Here is a 21,625-nt window from a genome sequence, read left to right on the forward strand (position 1 = left end):
GGAAATCTGGGTATATATTTGGACTAAAGCTGGATTGTAGGGCTGGATTGAACCCAAAAGGAGTAGGCATGTTTGGCGTAAATCTTTGTCAGCAGCTGGATGAAAAAATCAGATCTATGCAGACCTTTATTCCTAAAGAGTACTACAGGTAGAATTCCTATTCTACATGAACTATCAACTATCAATACTATTTTCATTACCCACACTTTTTCTAAAATTGCATTTCTGTCCTTATGTTCTGAAAGATCAGGCTAGTTCTTTACATGCCTGCAGTCATATGGAAAGACAAACGGTAGAATTTACTATTTGGGGATTTCTATTTTATTACTACTTTTTTGCTCATCTTATCTTCACTGTCTGTAGATCTCACCTGGCTCATGTTCTCTCTCCTCTTCTGTGGTTTCTCCATCCTGCTCTCTCACTTTACAATCAGAAACATCAGATTTACACAATTATCTTTCCTTAAAGGTAATGATCAGACAGTTTTTTCTTTTACAGTTCAATTCAATTCTAATTTATCTATATAGCATTTTTAACAATATACACTGTCACAAGGCAGCTTTACAGAGATTAAGGTCCAAGCCCTAATATGAACCAGCCAATACCGAACGTCCTCAGATCAGAAAGGTGAAACCTTCAGAGGAATCAAGACTTAAAAGGAGAACCCATCCTCCCCCGGTTAAACACTGCTTGTAAAGGTCTCCCAGGGGGTTGCTATGGTGTTACTATGGTATAGCTGTTGGGTGCTAAGCCATTGCTAGGTGGTTGCTAAGGTGTTGCTATGGTATAGGGTGCCAAAACTTTTGCCCAATAGATGGTTGGTCCAAAAGCTCAAAACTCATGGATTTGTTTGCTGCTTTGCCATTTTTCTAGTTTAGGTGTGTTTACTGTATTTAACGGCTGGTCACTGCAGTATTATCTAGAGTAGTTATATATGAGTTATGTTACACAAACAAGAGAATGTAGTGTTAAGTGAACCAAACCTTAGCCTGCACATATAAGACCCCATGTTTGTCACCAACTAATTGATTAATCTATTAATAACGAACTACTGGCATAATAAGTAATAATTTAATAAATAATACTGGCATTACCTGGGCATTATAATGTCCCTCTATGCTAAAGTGTGACCTGGAGTACAACACTGTGCGTTGTGCTCCATCAGAGGGCAGCATTATGTTAACATATCACAATAAGGCACAATAAGCTCACTTAACATCTTTGGACTCACCCACCTGTGTTAGACCTGCATTCTGAGATGTTCACTGACCTTCTCAACGAGATCACATATAATCTGTGAGTGATACTCGGAGGAAGCGTCTGCTTGACTCACTTCCATGGTTAATATCACCACCCAGGCCTTTACTGGAACAGTACATTCTTTATTTCTTTTCTAACAGTATTTATTCATTACTGTTTGTGTGTGTGTAATGTGTGTTTTGTTGAATTTGGGGTAATTCTGAATATGTATTTCCAATACCGGCATTTTCTTATATCTCAAGCCTCCATGCACATGAAGTCAGCATGTCTGCAAGTCCTGAGAAGGTCAGATATTTAGACTGGGCGCATCCTTTAGTTTACATTATTTGTTGTTGTACTGCAAATGTTATAACATTTGTGTGTGTGTGAGTCAGTGTGTGCATCTAATGTTTCACTGATTCATGCTGCCTACCCATGCTTGACCAGCTGCAGCTACGGTGACCTCTGACCTTAGGTCTTCTGTCTCTGCCAGTTCATGCTAGTAATATGAACCCTTATAAACAGCATGGAACCATTTCCTGTTTTTGACATCTGTCCTAACGAGTTCTAACAAGTTCAACATGTGACAGTATCTCACACACTGGCTTTAGTCACCGCGGTTTCAAATGTTCTAAACTGGTCAACAACAACAACAACAACAACAAAAAATGCAACGTACCCCTCTACAAACACACACAGTACATCTGTAGCCTAATGGTCATTATTGATTTGCATGCTGAATGGTCTGCCATTCTTGTTAGTTGTCATTTCGTCAAGTCCCACATGGCAATCACACCTGCCTTGTTCTTCCACTCACTGGCCACTTTATAAGAAACACCTGCTTTGTACATTCACTCACTGGCCACTTTTATTAGAAACACCTACCTTGGTTATAAATTCATGTTAGAAATACTTTATTACTAAATAAATAGCCATTCAAAATATTATTTATTACAAATAAAAAACAGTATGTACCATAATCATTATGAATTACATTTGAATTCCATCATGTTTTAAATATTAATATTTTGCTACTCTGGCCTGTTCTCCAACCCAAGCTTTCAATCTTTCAATCTGCTCCAATAGAATTATAAAAAGTGATCAATTAAAACATATTTAAAGTTAAGGATAAAAAAGACTATAATAATAAGTATAATATAGTATCATTTGCTTATATAACTATACATCTTTTACATAATTTCGAACATTATATGACTATTCCAAACAGTACCATCATTACTGCAACAGCCTGTGATTTCTAAGGATGGAACCATGGAAACACAGCTGACAGGTGAGCACACATCAGCCATGAAAGAAGAGTGACATTATGATGTCTGGAAAGGTAAGACATTTATTCAGCATCATTGCAATTAAGGTTGTAACAGCAATATTTAACTATAAAAAATATTATTTACATTACTGATCTGTATTTAAAGAGAATCCTATACTAGCCATCGAATAGTGTTAAGAAATCTATGACCCAGGGTCCTTTTTCTTGAGAAAGGCAATCATTGTCATTACTTTTTTTTTCTTTTCTTTTTTTTTTTTTTTTTTTAATTATCTTTAATAATCAATAGAAAAAATGTTTTACAATATAAACATACAGGACAACATTACATATATATGCTCAAGATTCTTTTCAAATTTAAAAGTCCAAAAAGTCCCATGCAGCATCTTTATGTTTAAGTCTAGAGTCTTCTCAGTTCCATCATGATTTGTTTAAAAACACATTCACTTGAGACAAACTGATGATCAATAGTCATGCGACATCTTGTTTTCCACAGTTTATGCTTTAAGATAAGATAAGATAATCCTTTATTAGTCCCGCAGTGGAGAAATTCTCAATACATAATATTAACCAAGAAATTTATTTTTCTGATTCTGAGAGAGAATTATTAAAAAACAAAAGACAATCATTTTAAAAGTAATTTGACATGTAAGGTTGATCTCTTTTAGTTTATTCCAAACTTGTTTAGATCTATAACATTCAAGAAGAAAATGCTCTAAGGTTTCTTCGTTATCATATTTGGGCATTGGACACATCTTTTTTAGAGTCAAAGGTCCAGTTAATATTAAGTAATTCATACTTATTTATAAAATCTGAATATATTATTTTATAATATGGTATTTTAGATCATTGTCATTACCGCAACATGGAATTACCAACTGGTTGTGATGCTAATGACACCTGGTAATGGTTTACCAAAATCTGTATCGCCAAATAAATAAAAATAAATAAAGTAAATAAAGTTCAGTCGTGCCTATTGTTAATATATTTAATATGTAAACACTTGATGTCTTGATGGAACAAAATTCTTGTTTCTATAATTTTTTAAAACTTTAAAACTCACTGATTTTAGAATTACCCAAACATGAAGTCAAATACAGGGAAAATTGCTCTTTTGTACTTTAGACACCAAACATGTCCCAGTTTGTTGGTTTAGCACTGCATAACTGTTATTTTTCACTTAGCCGTCTTTTTTAATTACAATGACAAATAACATCGATTCTAAATACACTCGGTTTGTCCAGGCTTATTATCTGCAGAGGGAAACATGCTTCAGATAAGAGACATTACTCAAAGACCCGGGCTAGTGCAGAAGTTTGATGACCAACTCAGCTCAGTATATTTGTCATTTGGGTTTCAGGTTTGTTGTTAAAGAGAGTGCTGGGGAGTGTATTTTTAGCTCCCTGTTTTAAGCTAATTGTATGTTTACTGCTAAGCTTGATACTGCTAAGTGATCTGATGTCTCTCGCCTTGTATATCTGGTTCAGATAATAATGAAATATGTCATTTTCATCTTACAAGCACTAATGTGGGATGAAATGATGGAGACAGTGTTGTTTTTCTTTCCCATGAACTCCAAGTGAATGTGAAATGGCTTCGGATAAGTTGACTTGAGTACACCACAAAAGTCCTGGTTAAGTGGAGCAGAACGAGCTTCTGCACTCCATAAGCTGTTAAAAAGGGTTATTTAATGGTTCTTTGCAGAAGGAAATGTTTCTATATAGATCCATGGCAATTATAAATATCTGGATGCTTAAATTGTTCTTTGCCTGGTTAAACTCGGTAAAGAAGTTGTTGGCTGAGTGGTTGCTCAGGGGGAAGAACATGCTACACTCTTAAAAAAGGAGACATAGGCAAACACAGCCTTGACTGTGTCTCTAGTACCCTTTCTTCCTATTTCTTTCTCTCTCCCTCCCTATGTCTTTTTCACACACACACTGTGCATTTCTTTGTGTTTCCACAGACACTCATTACCCACTCTGTTACATTATAAAATTCCCAGAATGCCCCCCTCCCCACCACTCACACACTCCCCCATACCAACATCCTGTGTCCTCCTTTAAACTGCTCCCTTGCTCTATTCCATGCTCTTCAGGGTAACTATCGGGTGTGTGTTTGTGTACGTGTGTGTATGTGTGTGAAATGAGTTTGTAAGATATATGGTTTTCCCTGACCCCATAAATATCCCGTACATCCCGCACGCTCTGTGTGTGAGAGTGTGTGTGTGTAAAGAGTCTGCTAAAAATGTTCTCATGATGACCACACTGGATTCTCAGGGTCCGGTGATAAATCTGGTTCAGTTTAGAAAGCACTCAAAGCTCCGACCCTTGAGAGCCTCAAGACAGTCTGATTTTTTTATTAAAGTCTGATTTTTCGATTAAAGTCTGATTTTTATTATTTAAAAAAAGTCTGATTTTTTGATTACAACGTTTTTCCTTCTTTCTTAAAAACAAGAGACTGGACACAGCTGTCAGGCTTAAAGGAAAAGAGAACAGGATGCAATTGCAGACTAACATTAATGAGGACTCTGGAACTAACTGGAGGTCAAGACTTTCAGAAAACATCAGACAATCTGGAAGGCAAGAGGAACACCAAAAAAGCAGATGCAAAGCTAGAGAGTGGAAAGATTCAGGCAGAGGTCATAAACAAACAGGCAAACCCAGAAGATGAGTCCATAAGGCTCAGAGCTCAGGTGTGGGTGAAGTCCTCACAAAGTTTGTTTGAGGAGAAGGTCCTCATAAATCCAGTTTAGGTATGTGTGGAACAGGGAGTAGCCCTGTGATCATCAGGCTGGGGATGCCGAGTGCAGGAGCTTACCGTAGGGCAAGGAGGGTGTCTGGTTCAGATCATAATTAAATGTCATTATTTAAATCTTACAAAGACTAATGTGGGATGAAATGATGGAGTCAGTGTTGGTTTTCATGAACTACAAGTGTGTGTGAAATGGTTTCTGATAAGTTGACTTGAGTGCACCACAAACATCATGGTGAAGTGTAGCAGAGCGAGGGGGTTCTTTAAAGGTATTTAACTAAAGGGAATGTTTCTTTATAAATCCATGGCTAGTCAAAAAATATCTGGATGCTTAAATTGTTCTATGCCTGGTTAAGGTGGGTAAAGAAGTGATTAGCTGAGTGGTTGGCACACTCTTAAAAAAGGAGACATAGGCAAACACAGCCTTGGCTGTCCTGACCTAGCACCCAACCTGGATTATGAACCTGCAGCTCTCCAGTTTTTGGCTGGGACCTCTAACCAAGCCTTCTAAAGTTTCAGGGGCATAGCCAAGAGCTCCCATTTAGCAGTGGTTATTTTATTCTGGCTGAGAGAGTAGTGACTTTGTGAATGTTGGAACACACTTGGGAGTTTCCTAATTTCATACAAGCATGGGGAAGAACCACTGAGAAGAACCAAGGCTCAAAAGAAGACCAGGAGGAAGAAAAAAAATAGTGTTTAAAGGTAGGCCTCCCTTAAAGTGTATGGAAGAACTACTGGAAGAGGAACCAAGGAGAAAAAATGGGAACTTCCCAAAACTCTCTGAGAGAAATCAAGGCATGGGGTAGAATCACTGAGAGTAACCAAATGAAAAAGAATAATATGTTTAACTTTGAAAGATTATGTTCCCTACAGGTCAAAATGACTGGGATACCACTGAGAAAAAACTAAGAAGAGGAGATTAGAAGAAAAACAATTGCTGCATTTTTTCAGTATAAAAGCTGTCAGTGCTGAATGCCACATTTCACATACAGTGTTTCCACCAGTGTTGAATTAAGACATGGTGGCTTATTGAAATAAAGTTTTTTCATGTTTCCCTCATTGTATTCAAATGGTGTTTGTGACAGATATGTACCAGTATGGCTTTTTGGCAGCTCATCATAAGCAGCATAAAATGAAAACTGGTTCAAGCACTCATGGAATTAATACCCCTTGAGAAAACATGTTTTTCTCTTTTCAGAGCCATGGATTTGGTCTAAGACAAACAAGCCATTCTGTCTCACTAATATTTGGGAAAGGCTTCAAAAAGTGTCGCTTTAAAATGTAGAGGAGCAGCTGCTGCGACTCCTACCCTTGAGAGGTACTGTGAGGTACTGTACTTGTGATGGAAATGTAGGAGTGATATGATGGAGAGGTAGGAGTGGTATTGTGATGGAGAAGTAGGAGTGGTACTGTGATGGAGAGATAGGAGTGGTATTGTGATGAAGAAATAGGAGTGGTATTGTGATGGAGAAATAGGTGTGGTATTGTGATAAAGAGATAGGAGTGGTATTGTGATGGAGATGTAGGAGTGGTATTGTGATGGAGAGGTTGGAGTGGTATTGTGATGGAGAGGTAGAAGTTGTATTGTGATGAAGAAATAGGAGTGGTATTGTGATGGAGAAATAGGAGTGGTATTGTGATGGAGAGGCAAGAGTGGTTTTGTGATGGAGAGGTAGGAGAGGTACTGTGATAAAGAGGTAGGAGTGGTATTGTGATGGAAATGTAAGAGTGGATTTGTCATGGAGAGGTATAAATGGTATTGTGATGGAGAAGTATGAGTGGTATTGTGATGGAGGGGTAGGGGTGGCATTGGGATGGAGAGGTAGGAGTGGTATTGTGATGGAGAGGTAGGGGTGGCATTGGGATGGAGAGGTAGGAGTGGTATTGTGATGGAGATGTAAGAGTGGATTTGTCATGGAGAGGTATAAGTGGTATTGTAAAGGAGAGGTATGAGTGGTACTGTGATGGAAAGGTATGAGTGGTATTGTGATGGACAGGTAGGAGAGATATTGTGATGGAGATGTAGGAGTGAAATTGCGATAGATAGGTAGGAGTGGTATTGTGATGGAGATGTAGGAGAGGTACTGTAATGGAGATGTAGGAGTGGTATTGTGATGGAGATGTAGGAGTGGTATTGTGATGGAGAGGTATGAGTGGTATTGTGATGGAGAGGTAGGGGTGGTATTGTGATGGAGAGGTAGGAGTGACATTATGATGGAGAGGTATGAGTGGTATTGTGATGGAGATGTAGAAGTTGTATCATGATGGAGATGTAGAAGTTGTATTGTGATGGAGAGGTAGGAGAGATATTGTGATGGATAGGTAGGAGTGGTATTGTAATGGAGATGTAGGAGAGGTATTGTAATGGAGATGTAGCAGTGGTATTGTAATGGAGATGTAGGAGAGGTATTGTAATGGAGATATAGGAGTGGTATTGTGACTGAGAGGTTGGAGTTGTATTGTGACAAAGAGACTGATGTGGTATTGTGATGGAGAAATAAGAGTAGTATTGTATTGGAGTTGTATTCTAAAGAAGAGTCTGATGTGGTATTGTGATGGAGAAAGTAGAGTTGTATTGTGATGGAGTGGTATTGTGATGGAGTGGTATTGTAACAAAGAGACTGATGTGGTTTTGCAATGGAGAAATTAGGGTAGTATTGTGATGGAGTGGTGGAGTAGTATTGTGATAAATGGCCAGTGTGCATGAAGAGTTATTAACATTAGCAACATGAGTGTAGGATTCTGTGTTAAAAAGTAACACATCACTTGATCTCTCTGATAGGAAGGGTAGGTTTATTGGCATAAACATGAAATAATTATGTCATCTTCACACCTCACACAAGTTTTCTGCACCACCCTTAATGCAAAAGGCTAATGAGGTTGGTGTAGTGTAGTGGATTATCTTTGCCCTCCCCATTTTAAACATTTTAAAGAGTCTGATTCCTCAGGTTGGCAAACACACACTACACCAATAGGAGTTCTTGGGCAAGACACCTAATGCTACATTCATCTGCGGTTAATGTGTAACATGATTTATGTCACTCTGTATAAGAGCATTAGCCAATTTCCTAAATAAATACAAATGAAAAAAGTGTTGCCAAACATTCTGGGATGAAAATGTTTTGAATAAGGAATCAAAATGTTTATATCTCGCCCACAAACAGAAACAAGACAGAAGAGTGGAGGTGGACTGGAGCAAAGCCTGTTTTCCAGACCCTAGCTGTGCATGATGTAGTAATGTCATGATTTTCATTTGGCTGCTCCTGCCTTCTTGACCGATTTAGCGCTTCAGTAAAGTGGAGAGGAAGAGTTCAGAAATTCAGTGGCAAGTTACTGTCACAGAGCTGCTCAAATGACAGGCTGAAGAGATCTATCAATGGACTGAGTGCAATAATTATCGTCAAGTACAGAGGTGCATAAGCTGGCTATAAGCATTGTTCCATGATCATTTTAAGCTGTACTGGATGGTAATGTTTATAGCATGTTATTGTTCACTAAGCCACTTTATTTCTTTATTCAGTGAGATGTATATCATCTACTGTGTCACTTTACTTTCGTTTTCCCTACATTTAGTGCAGTGTAGAGTACTTTCTTCTTAATTTTATTATTTACTGTCATTATATAATAAGTGTATCTGTATCAGTGTCCTGCCTGTACCTGTCCCTATAGTGTACTACTGTGTTTTGCTGCTGGACATTTCCTTCGGGATCAGTAAAGTATATATTTATATATATAAAAAAAATAAATAAAAGGAAAAACTGAATTAAGCACTTATTTATAGCTTTCCTATCACATGCAGATTTTCTGGTAGGTCTACATGCGTACGCCATGCCACTACCCAATTTTCTTGTTAACCCAAGGCCCCCAACAGTTTACAATTCTCTCTCATACCCTCACAGATTACAGATAGCACTTCATATGAATCCTGTATTCCAAATATATTATAAATGCATTGTAATTTCATCTCTGGAAAGGTTGGTTTCAGCAGGGAACACTTTTATTATTTTCCCTGATTCAATGTACAGTTTTCCACATAGCAACTGTTTCTTCAATCGATTTTACCCCACCCCTCTTGTATTGTATGCTGTTACATCACTGCAACTTCATCACTACAGCCAACACCTCACAACATCCTAACAACCGTCAGAGTTACGATGGCAACCAATCAAATAACAACTATCTGGGATACAACAACAACTGCCTAGTCGCCTATGCCAATGATCTCCCAGAAGAGCAACCACCTGAGATACCATAGTAACTCTCTATAACATCAATCACTTGCAAATGTCTAGCACGACCTAGCAACCCCATCGCAAGATGCGATAGCTACCGCTTCATCAGCATAGCAACTGTACTGAACAGCATAGCAACCACCTAGCAGTATTCATTACCGTTATTTTTGTCACAGTAACATTACCTTACCAAATCAACTTGCTAAGCAGGTCTATTAGAGATTGCTTCAGCTGACAGTGTGGGAGGCAAGTGATTTAGCACCATGCTAACTGGTGGGGTATAAGCTTTCATAGCTTGTTAGCTATATTAGCCCTGTAGCTCCAGTGCTTAAACTAAAGAAACTGTAGATCCTGAAGGCTTATGTGCTACATGTGGATGGTTCCTTTAATGCAGGAAAAAACATAATTGCAGACTGATATCTTATAATTGTTAGCATCATCTGGGTGTCACACACACACACACACACACACACACATGCACACACAGAAACATCTCACTTTCCTCTAAGCTGATTTTAAAGTGTGTTGTGTTCTCCTTATCTTGACTCTCTGCAGCGCAGATAGTGCTAATTGTCTTAATTGCCTTGTTAACAAGATCATTATGACGTCATTGTCTCTGACCTATGAGGAGGCACATGGATGTGTTGCAGGGGTAACATGAGAATACAGTGACTCATGCAGGCTGGAGCTCTCACTAAGAGCTTACACACACACACACACAGGTACTGACCTCTGTCCAGATGCCTTCGAGACTCGTTCAGAAATGAAAACCCAGCATGAGCCTCATCACATCAGATTTCATTTGAAAACTGTGGACGAAGCACGCATACACACACACACACACACACACACACACACACACGGTTTGTGTGAGACAGTAGGTTAGGTGAAAAGCAATCCTCCTTAATTAGGTAATAAAAATCACTCTAAAACACCTGGAGCTCCTTCCAGTAACACGATTGAAGTGTGTGTGTGTGTGTGTGTGCCTGTGCAGGTTTGTGTGTGTTATAAGTAGTGATGGTCATTTAAGGCCTATGATTTCTGGCACATAGCCAAAATCTCTCCCTCTCTGTCTCTCTCGCTCTCTCTCTGAATGTCAGTGGTAATAAAAAGCAAACAGGAAGTTCTGTATCTGCACTCCCCCCCCACACTCATTCTCTCAGTCACTCACCACAGCGGAGAGAAAGGCAGTGTGTGTATTTGTGTGTGTGGAGAAAACTTGTACATTAGGAGTACAAGTCCATGTTTGTCGTTTTGGAAGATGATGGGCGACTGTTTGGAGTTCCTGCCTCGTAAAAAGAGCAGCTGGGTGTTGGTGGTAAAAACACGCAAGGTGGAGATCTGAGACCAGCCGTCAGCACCTCACCGGTCAGTAATGGTACACTCCACTACACTCTCTGTGTTTACTGTTCAGACAGGTTCTGCTCTTTTACGATGCAATATCCAGTTACTTAGGGATGCTAATATAGTTATTAATTTAGTCTTATACAGTTATGAGAGTATGTGGTTATTACTACAGTCTACAACAGTGATTGATATTAATATTAATATAGGGACTAATGCAGTGATTAATGCAGTTATTACTAGAGTCTGAAATAGTCAGTTACAGACTTACAGATACAGCTATTATTACAGTTACTAATAGAGTAAATAATAAAGGTATTAATATTCATTAATACAGCTCTAATCATAGTTACTAATGTAATAAATAATACAATTTTTATCCAATAGTCAGTAATACAGCTACTTCTATAGTTATTAATGGAGTAAATACCACTGTAATAATAGTAATTTATACTATTTTTACTTAATAGTAAGTTATATATTATGAACTGTGGTATTACTGCTGTTATTAAAATAGGTATTAATACAGTTAGTACATGGTTATTAATTCGGTTATTAACAGGAATTAAGGCAATTATTATTCATTGATTATTATTAGAGACATTTATACATTTTTACAGTTATATGTACATTCAGCAATTGATATTCATGCAGTTATTAATGCAGTCATTAGTAGAGCTATGATTTAAGGTGTATATAGTAATATAGTGTAATTAAGTTATGATTAATGATGAATAAATGCCATTATTAAAGTATTTATTGAGTCATTGATGAATCTTTTTTTATGTTATTGTTGTCAGCACAGTTGTTATTAGTGGTATTATGATACAGTTACGAATTCAGCACATACTGGTAAAGTCTTTTCAACATATGTTTAAACTGCAAAGTGAGACATACTTCACTATTACTAAAGCATAAACATATACATACATCTGACATTGAATCATATTGAACATGATTGCGAAACCTTTCTAGATAGAAAGAGTTCACAGTCATTCTCTCCACAAAATGACAACATCAGTTCTTATTATTTCTTTGTAAGCAGGTGCAGCACTTAAGTTCTTATATGGTATTTCCTTTGTTAACTGCTTTGTAATTACATGAACCTAGATCTATATCAGAATCTGCTTAAAGACATATTGAATGCTTTTTCAATAAAATATATTTTCATAAATATTTATTTTCATAAAAACAAATATTCAGTAAGCTACACCTTTTTCTACCTTGCCTTGGGGAGTCAGAATCAAGCGCTTTAACATTAGCTAGAAAACATTAGCTGCTACTTCAAGTAGTAAAAGACTAAATATAAAAAAGATACTATATATATATTCCCTGTTTTTTCTCTTATTTTTCCGTTTTTGACATATTTTGACAAATCTGACACTTGTTCTTCACTATGTGTCAATTAAATCAATAGAAATGCTCCAAAATGACATGTTTTGACATTGACCTCCAACCTCACCATTTGGGAGATATAATATTTAGATTTTGGCAGCAATAACACATAATCATTCTGTCTCTAATACAAAGCTTCAATTTCTGACTTAAACAGCACTCTTTTTATGGAACAACCCAACTATCTTTCCAAATAAGGCTCTTTGGGTGAGTGAAATGTCTTTCAGTAAAGGTTTGAGCTGAACTGCCGGCACTCATTATTAAAACTCCAGTAGACATAACATCACTTCTGCAGAGCTGAATTTGATTCACTTAGACTTTAACTTGTAATCTGAGGTGATCCAGGCTGTGTGATTTCATTGGCCATCCTAGAGTTTTCGCTCTGAATTCTTCGACTCTGGCATTCCAAGGAATAACATTCCGGAACTTGCTGATTTGGAACACGTGCAGTGTGACATATGGACTGGAATGTTAAAAAAACCTCAGAACCTGATATGTGCCTACAGCAGTGTTAATGCGAGCATAAACTGTGTCAAGACAAATATGATTAATGATAGAGGTCCTACCATACACTCCTCTGCCTCTCTTCTAGCTCCACCATGCTCATAGACTATAGCCCATATTATCACACCACCACCCCCACCCCATTCATCACTGGTCAGTTTCTGACCACACATTGATTGGGTGATGGACCATTTGCAGCATTGTAGTGACATTGACATGGAAGTGTGTGTATATCTCAAAAAATGACTATGACCACTATTTGGACAAAAGTATGGGGACACCTCTGTCTGCTCATTCTTGAAAACAATGGAATTTAAAAGAGTTTATTCTGCTAGTGTTAGAATAAATAACATGGTAAACTAAAAAAAAAACACTAAAGTGACCAGTGTGTGGATGTCTGATGTGTTTCTAATAAAGTGGCCAGTTTGTGGATGTCTAATGTGTTTCTAATAAAGTGGCCAGTGTGTGGAAGATTAGCTGTTTCTATTAAGTGGCTAGTAATGGGGGAGGCACAAGGTAGGTGTTTCTAATAAAGTGGTCAGTGAGTGGAAGCACAAGGTAGGTGTTTCTAATAAAGTAACCAGTAAGTGGTTAATGTAACAGAATTTTATTTAAAACAATGATCTTTTTGTGATCTTACAAAATACTATATGTTTTAATGTTTCTGCTGGAAATGTCTCATCTCTAGTCATGAAATGGGAGTTACCTTATACTTGAGCTTCACAGGCAATGATAATTCTAGTCTTGATTATGTTAGACAGTCATGGGGATTTTCCACTGAAAAATAATTTTTTAGTCAAAGACTGTGTGTCTGGGAGAGAAGCCCAAAATCTTTCAAAGCTAAAGAAGCAGCAGTTGAATTATGGACATAATGGCTATTCTTTAATATCCTGCTGTTTTGAGTAGATTAGTGAGGATTCTGCAGGTGTGCTATTGAATGTTTGTGAAATCAGGCACACGATCTAGAGCTGTTGAAAGCCAGAGATTTAGGATAACTGATGTAAAAGGTTAATCAAGACGAATGGCCAACAAGGAAACGTTAGTCAACATACACTGCCTCCCAAAAGTTTGAGAACGCCTTGCCTTCTTTTGAAATGTAACTTTTCTCCCTGTTACTTTCAAATAAGAAAACCTAGTGCAGCTTCAGCAAAGTTGAAGCAGCGGTGCTCTGTTATGTGTATATTGACCTGCAACATTTAGCTGCATGGTCATTAATGTGCCTTTACCCAAAAACTGATTTAACAGCTTCTTTTCCAAACAATTGATAATGAGCACAAGGTAAATCTCTTTTGGCCTAAACCTGAAGCTGATTAACAACAAACAACTAACCAAACAAGACTATAAATAAAGAATCTACAATGAATTATTCAGTGTCTACTGTGAATTACTTAGTATTGATAATAAATCATAATGTTCTATACATTATTCAGTATATTTTATAAATTATTTATTATCTACTATGATTCTATCATTTAAGAATCAACTATGAATTATTAGCATTCACTATAAAATCTACAGTATTTACTATGAATTATTCAGTAACTACTACAAATTATTCTGTATCTTTTATGAATTATTCATTATTTACTATGAATCATTTAAGAATCTACTATGAATTATTAGCATTTACTATAAAATATACAGTATTTACTATTATTATTCAGTATTTACTATGAATTATTCAGTAACTACTATGAATTATTCAATATTTACTATGCATTATTCAGTATTTACTGTAAGTTATTTAGTATCTACTAGAAATTGTTTAGTATCATCTATGAATTATTTAGTATTGACCATAAATGATTAAGTATCTACTAGGAATTATTTAGTATCTACTAGAAATTATTCAGTATCTTCTATAAATTCAGTATTTACTTTGAGTTATTCAGTATTTACTTGGAATGGTTAATTATCTTTTATGTATTATTCACTATAAATGCTACTATGACTTATTTACTACAAAATATATAGCATATAGTGGATTAAAGGTGTTTAAACTTCTTGCTATAAGAGCATACAGATGTTGACTGCCTGTGTGCTGCAGCAGAGTCTAGTTATGTTGCTCAAAAACATCTAAAAGCCTCTCCTCCAGTTGGGTTCTGTTTCTTCTGCTTTTAAGGCGAAGTATTGGATACTTTTGTGACTTTCAAATTGTGTAACTGTCCCTGCAGAGCCCCCTGTGCAGCCCCCTGAAGCAAAAGGGGGGGTGTGGAGTTTTTTTTGGATAGGGGGATTCTCAGGCACTCTATAAAAGAAAAGCCCCCCATAGGAAAGTCCCACAAGATTGTATCAGCCAATCGGATTCTTCTGTGTGCCCTCCACCTAAACTAATACAATCCAGCTGCAGGACAAGTCTACTGAGAGCTGTTAAACACATCTGCTCCTTACCCACATTTCACACACACACACACACATACACACTTGCAACACTTGCAAACGCTCACTCACTTCTATACACACACAAAACAATGACAGCACCAGACCAATCAATTGAGAAGAGAAACAGGGAGAGAAGTAGAAAAACAAGTAGAGAAAGTAGAAAAACAAGAAAGAGAGAGGAATTATAATTATGGAAAAAGAAAGAAAGAGAGAAAGAAAAAGAGGGAAGACGAAACAGTACAGTGATGAAGAAGGAAAGAAAGAGAGAGGAGAATAAAGAAAAGGGTCAAAGAAAGAGATTAATATGAATGAGATTGATAGAGAAAGAAGGAGAAAGAGAGAAAAAAAAGAAAAAAGAAGAAACGAGAGAGAGAGAGAGAGAGAGAGAGAGAGAAGAAACGAGAGAGAGAGAGAGAGAGAGAGAGAGAGAGCATCACTCATGGTGGTTGCATCAGTGTCTCTTCTTAATCCTCCGCTCCAGTCATTCATTATTATATAACACTGTGGGACAAACTCTCTACAGCGAAGAAACGTGATGCTTCCAGCATTTGCGTAAACATGCAATGAAGCATCATGTTCACACACACACACACACACACACATAGAGACACACACTCTTTCCATAAAGATTCTGAACCCTTTCACACGCGACTCAAACCACTGGAGACTCCGTCAGTGGGAATCTTTTCCTCAGGGTTTATTTTTCTATTTTGGCGAGCCGAGAGATCCTGGCAGCAATTTCGGCTCTCGTTCAGGCCTCTTGTCGAGAGCTTTCACAAGTTTTTTTTTGTTTTTGTTTCTCTCACAGAAGTTGTTTTGTGATAAATGTGAAGGATTAGAGCGGATAATAGATGATCAGGCTATATAAACATTTTCATCCCAAGCATTTCATTTTTCTTTTCCGTTGCAGGAGCTTTCACATTCCTGTCACACTGAAGCCCCCTACACGATTGACCCGCTGCCATGGACTCCTCCCTCAACGTGTCCGATGTCCTATCCCAGCATCATGTCCCAAACGCATCCTGTGACTATCTCTCACCCACCGTCTCCCAGTACCAGAAGAGACTTGTGCCCATTTTTTACAGCTTTATATTTCTGCTGGGTTTCCTTGGCAACATGCTAGTCATCTGCGTGTTCTGCCAGAGTTCGTCACGGAGGACTGTGGCCAACACTTATCTGGTAAATCTGGCAGCGTCGGACTTGCTGTTCCTCTGCAGCCTGCCTTTCTGGGCCGTCTACTACTCTATGGGCTACAACTGGGTCTTCGGAAGGCTAGCATGCAAGCTTTGCGGTGCCTTGCTAACAATTAATGTCTACGCTAGCGTCTTTTTCATCACTTGCATGAGTGTGGACCGCTACCGTGCCATCGTGTACCCACTGAGCACCCGGAGTGTGTGCCACGCTCGGACCATTAGCATCGCCATATGGCTGGTGGCTGTCCTGTCCACCATCCCAACGCTAGCTTTCCGAGACACCCACCCGTTAAGCAACCTGAACGTGACAGCTTGCGTCATGATCTATCCCAACGAACTCTGGCACCCCATGTTAACCCTAGCTAAGAACACACTGGGCTTCCTAATCCCATTTGGCGTGATGGCCACTTGCTACAGCCGCATCGGTCGCCACCTGCTGGCCACACCTGACTTCCTGGAACATGATCAGAACCGGATAGACCGCGTTTTGCGCATGGTCATCGCTGTGGTCTTGGCTTTCTTCCTCTGCTGGTGCACTTTCCACGTGTTGACCTTCCTTGGGGCAATGAGGGACCTGGGAGTGACCTTTAGCTGCAGAACAGACCTAGCAGTGGGGGCACTGCTGCCCATCTCGCTCTGTCTGGGATTCTCTAACTCGGCCATCAACCCCTTCCTCTACTGCTTTGTAGGGAACCACTTCCGAGAGCAGCTTTGTCGACTGTATGAGGAAAAAGCGCCAAGACTCACGCAAAAGCGAGACTCCATCAGCACACGCCTCAGCTCCTTCTCGCGCAAACTCAGTGATGTCAAAGACTCCGGCACCATAGAGAACCTGCCTCAAAATGGCGGCCCCTAGTGGCGCTTTATTTACTCAACTTTACTGGGACAAGAGGCAGACTCATCAATCACTTAGACACAGTTTATGGAGGTATACCTCCCACTGCTTTGTAAAAAGCCATTTCACATTTCCTGCCTTGTCCCCCAACACCGCCTTAAAGGCTGTTCTACTCCTTTATTAGCTGAAGCGAAGTTGTGAACTTACATGAGCCTTCTGAGAGGCAAGGGGTGGAGCAACATAAGTGTTGACTTTGGCAGCAGAATGTGTCCGGAAAGCATTGTAAAATGACACATTTCCCTTTTCAAACCATGGCATTAAGTGATTAAGTTTGCACCCTGTGCTGCCTGTCTTGCTCTACCTCGAATTCTTCAGTTCTTCTGCATCACCAGTAAAGACTTCTGGAAGCAACTATGTCGACTCTATGAGGAGAAAGCATGCAGGACTCCATCAGCCCACGCATCAGCTCCCTCTCATGCAAACTCAGTGATGGCAACGACTCAAGGCAGCATAGAGAACCTGCCTTAGAACAGTGGGCTCTAGTGGCACAGAGGCTAAACTGCAAGTCTAACTTTATTGGAACAGGAGGCAGATCTGTCAATGGTTCATATATCAAATTTCATGCACATATACCTCACATTGGTTCGGAATAGCACATGATGTACATTGCTTATAATAAAGGTATCCTTGACATTTCCTTATGGACTGATAGGCTGGAACCAAGTGTGTTCAAGACTGAGCTAACAGAGGAATGGTGGTCTGCTGCTTCGTTGACACCTACGTGCAGAATTACCTTTAAAAACTCTATGAGGGAAGAGCAGGACTCCATCAGCACACGCTTTAGCTCCTTTTCACGCAAAACTCATAATGGATATAATGGAATTTGACAACACCAAAAACATCAAAATATGGACCTCTACTGGTGTGGAGGCCAAACTACAGACCAGCCATTTAGTAGTTAAAATCCTGTCCACATTTGGAACTAGCATTTTTCCTGCAAATGATGCTAGAGCAACATGAATTACAAGTTTAAGGCCTGAAATATGAATGTTGCTACATGCTAAGCTAACACTGCAGTGAACTGAATTTACTTAATATAACTGGCAAGCTCACCAAAATACCCCCAAACAAGCAGGCTTTAACCAGTGTGGTAGTGGTAGTAGAGGCTTACAGCTGGTAGCTGGTGTTGGTATATAATAGTGCTGAAGGGTATTGTGCAGGAGTGTGTGCCGGCCTATAGCATGGATGTGGCTTTGCTCATATTTGGATTCATATAAAAAATCATGTAATGAAGTACATTTACAGTGAATTTCCAGTACGAACCGTTTCAATTCTCCACTTTTGACCTATTTGTACAAATACAAAGCGCAGCACAGACATAAACAACACAAACAGTGTTTTACTTTTTCTGATGAAACTGACATTTGAATTTGTACCAAAATTTGATACTATTTAGATTTTTGGATTTTGGTTACCATATTGTTTAGGAACTATTCATATTATATATAATATATTCATAAATATTAAAATCGTGCATCTAGGAGCTGAAATTCACTATTACACCTGCAGAGGAATGATTCCTCAGAGCCATTTGTGAACTCCACTGGGTTCTTTAGACCCAATTTTTAACATATCCATGTTCCAACAGGCTGATTATTTTAATGGGCCTTTAAGACTGGTGTATTGAAATTACCTCTGCTCTGATTGGCTGTCCTGTGTTGTACTTAATTTAAAAAAAACGGTCTGAGTTTAAAGCAGTCTGAGCTCATACACTTTTTATAACAACACTGAGAAGAGGTTTGGCTAAAATATGGTAAATATGGATAAATATTTTGATGCCACAAAACCAGTGAGTTTAAAGCAAGCATAGAAGCAGTGTCTGGACTGGAGAGTGAATGTATGTTTTAAAAATCTACCATATACAAGGTCAAACCCTTCTATTGTAATACAGTGAATACAATTTAGTTTTCTGTTAAATGGGCCCTTTAAGGTCCACTGACGTGTTTCACCCGTGAAGAACAGACACACAGCTGGGAAAGAAACTTAGTAGAGTTTGAAAAAACTCGCCTGGCCTAAAGGAGCTGAGCTTTTTGGCATTCAAATTTCATGGATGTTTTAGTGCCTCAGGGTGCTAATCTGCAGAGAATGTTAGTAATGTAACAATTTGCACAGAATGCATGACATCACTGATCAAAACTAGTGTAAACACACACAAACACACACACACACACACACAGTTTAGATAAAGAACTGTTGAACATAGCAGTCTCTGGCATGGGACAGTTTGAGTGTTTGTGCTTTTCTTGGCTGATTTGCAGTCAGTTTTAAGGCGGTAAATAAATGGAGCATGGGGTGATTTCAGGACACAGCCCATGTTAACTGCCTTTTACAATACAGCAACACAAGAACACAAACATATTCTAAAAATACATTAATAAATGTTTTGCACACTCATAACATTAAAAGGTCCTATATAGTACTGTGGTATAGTAGAGGAATGTAGTATAGTAAAAGTTCTATACTGTAGAGCCCCCTTTTGGTGCTATACAGAACCGTTTTTTAAAATGTTCTAAAGTAGAATGATCTGCACCATTATGACGATCTATTTAAGCAGGAAAAGCAGAAAATTATTAAAGCATTAAAATCATGGATGAATTATAATGAGTCTAAATAGAACCATTAATTTGACCAAAGAACCCTTGAGGAAACCCTCCTTTTTAAGAGTGTACGTATGAATTCCTGAGTGCTCTTGTTTACACTGTATATTATATATGTGCCAGTCAGTCACTGCAGCTAAGCTGGTTGATCTTTTCAAAACAATGTAGCATGGATTATTATTGAAGCTGTATTTTACCTGATTATTGTGATTACATGATTAAAGATATATTCAGAACCATTTTACGAGCTCCATCTTAAATTGTGCTTTTAGCAAATTACTATAGTTTCAAATAAAAGATTTCAAGCAGTCAAGCTGCATTTCAATTCCCCTATTTTCATTTGAATGGATGATACTCATAGGAGAATTCCTCCAAGTCTTCAAACCTTTGCATGATTCAACGGTTGAGGCGAACCCTTTTAGAGTTTGGTTTAGTGAGTCCTTATGGAGAAATTTCCTGATTCTGAGTTCTGTGCAGTGGTGGACATAGCCACTTTATGTAATGTCTAAAACCACCAGAGAACCCACACCTTTTCTGAGTTTTATACGTGATGATGATGATATAGTGAAACAGCAGCAAATCTAGGGACCATTTAGGGCCTATTTTGCCACAGCACCCTGCATGACCCCTTCCACCTTAAATGGATAGTGTGTGTTCACAACCACCCCGTGTAATAACTTCCTGTGAGGGAGCTTTATGAGGCTCTTCAGATGTCTGGTTTTATTCACCACCACTGTGAATATATGAATCATTCTCTGTAAGTTTTTTTTTAGAGCTGAGCGTTTCACACTAAACTACTCCGACTCAGCAGTTTTGTGTGACCCGTTTGCATCATATTTAAACATTTAAGTATGCAGAAAAAAAGAGATTTCCCTTTAAAGACAGTAAAAGTAAGTGTTTCCTAAACAGCTTAAACGTGGAAAGATGAATATTAATGAAACAAAGCTAAACGAATAAAGCCAAATATTTCCTTAATTTCCATCATCTCTATGCAGTATGTGTGTATGTGATGTGTGTATGTGCATCTGATTGACTGAGCCAAAGGAAACACATGACAACAGGGATGTTACTGTACTCACTGATCATGGGAACACGCTGCACTCTTGTGGGCACTTTAATGTATTGCAGCAGCACAGTTGTAGTCCTGAGTTTTATTAGGTTCTTGTGACAGATATGGTTCAGAGCAAAGCTAAAAAACATATTGATTATTTAGAAAGCAATTCAATTATTATTGATGTATGTGTTTGCATGTATAGCTACACCTGGTCCTTTATTTGTTAATTATTTGTTTAAATGTCTCTACGGACAGTGGTGGCTCAGAGGTTAGAGCTCCGGGCTATTGATGACAGGGTTGTGGGTTTGATACCTGGACTCGTCAAGCTGCCACTGTTGGGCCTTTGAGCAAGGCCTTTCACCCCCTCTGCTGCCTGGGCTCCGTGTGCGTGTGCTGACTGCACCATGGATTGGTCAAATGCGAAGGACACATTTTGCTGTACAGTGACAAATACTTTTACCTTTAAAATGTACATTACTGGATCTTGCAGAGTGCTCTCAACTTCATGTGAACAGAATATGAGTCATTTGCAGCTTTTTTTTGTTGGACATTTAAGAAACCAATAACAAGTTTTGTAATTTCTGGGAAAATATGGCTTGAAATGTGATCAAATATTAATTCAATCCCCAAAACCCAATTAAAGAACCAGATTAATTAAAGAACCCAATTAAACAAATGACTTATAAAACATGATCATTTGACAATTTTATTAAGCAAACATGCTTTCAGTAATTGGCATGACCCCCTTCAG

At 38.4% G+C, this 21,625-nt stretch overlaps 1 protein-coding gene across 1 annotated transcript; it reads left to right on the forward strand.

The window, feature by feature from the left end:
* Nucleotides 1-10,667: 10,667 nt before the first annotated feature.
* On the forward strand, nucleotides 10,668-21,157 carry agtr2 (angiotensin II receptor, type 2). The gene is made up of 2 exons (XM_072676607.1): nucleotides 10,668-10,878; nucleotides 16,046-21,157. Exon 2 carries the CDS (start codon nucleotides 16,099-16,101, stop codon nucleotides 17,182-17,184), a length of 1,086 nt encoding a protein of 361 aa, XP_072532708.1. The 5' UTR covers nucleotides 10,668-10,878; nucleotides 16,046-16,098; the 3' UTR covers nucleotides 17,185-21,157.
* The last annotated feature ends 468 nt before the right edge of the window (nucleotides 21,158-21,625 follow it).

The sequence above is a fragment of the Salminus brasiliensis genome, chromosome 1, assembly GCF_030463535.1.
Source record: "Salminus brasiliensis chromosome 1, fSalBra1.hap2, whole genome shotgun sequence".
NCBI classification, from domain to species: Eukaryota; Metazoa; Chordata; class Actinopteri; order Characiformes; family Bryconidae; genus Salminus; species Salminus brasiliensis.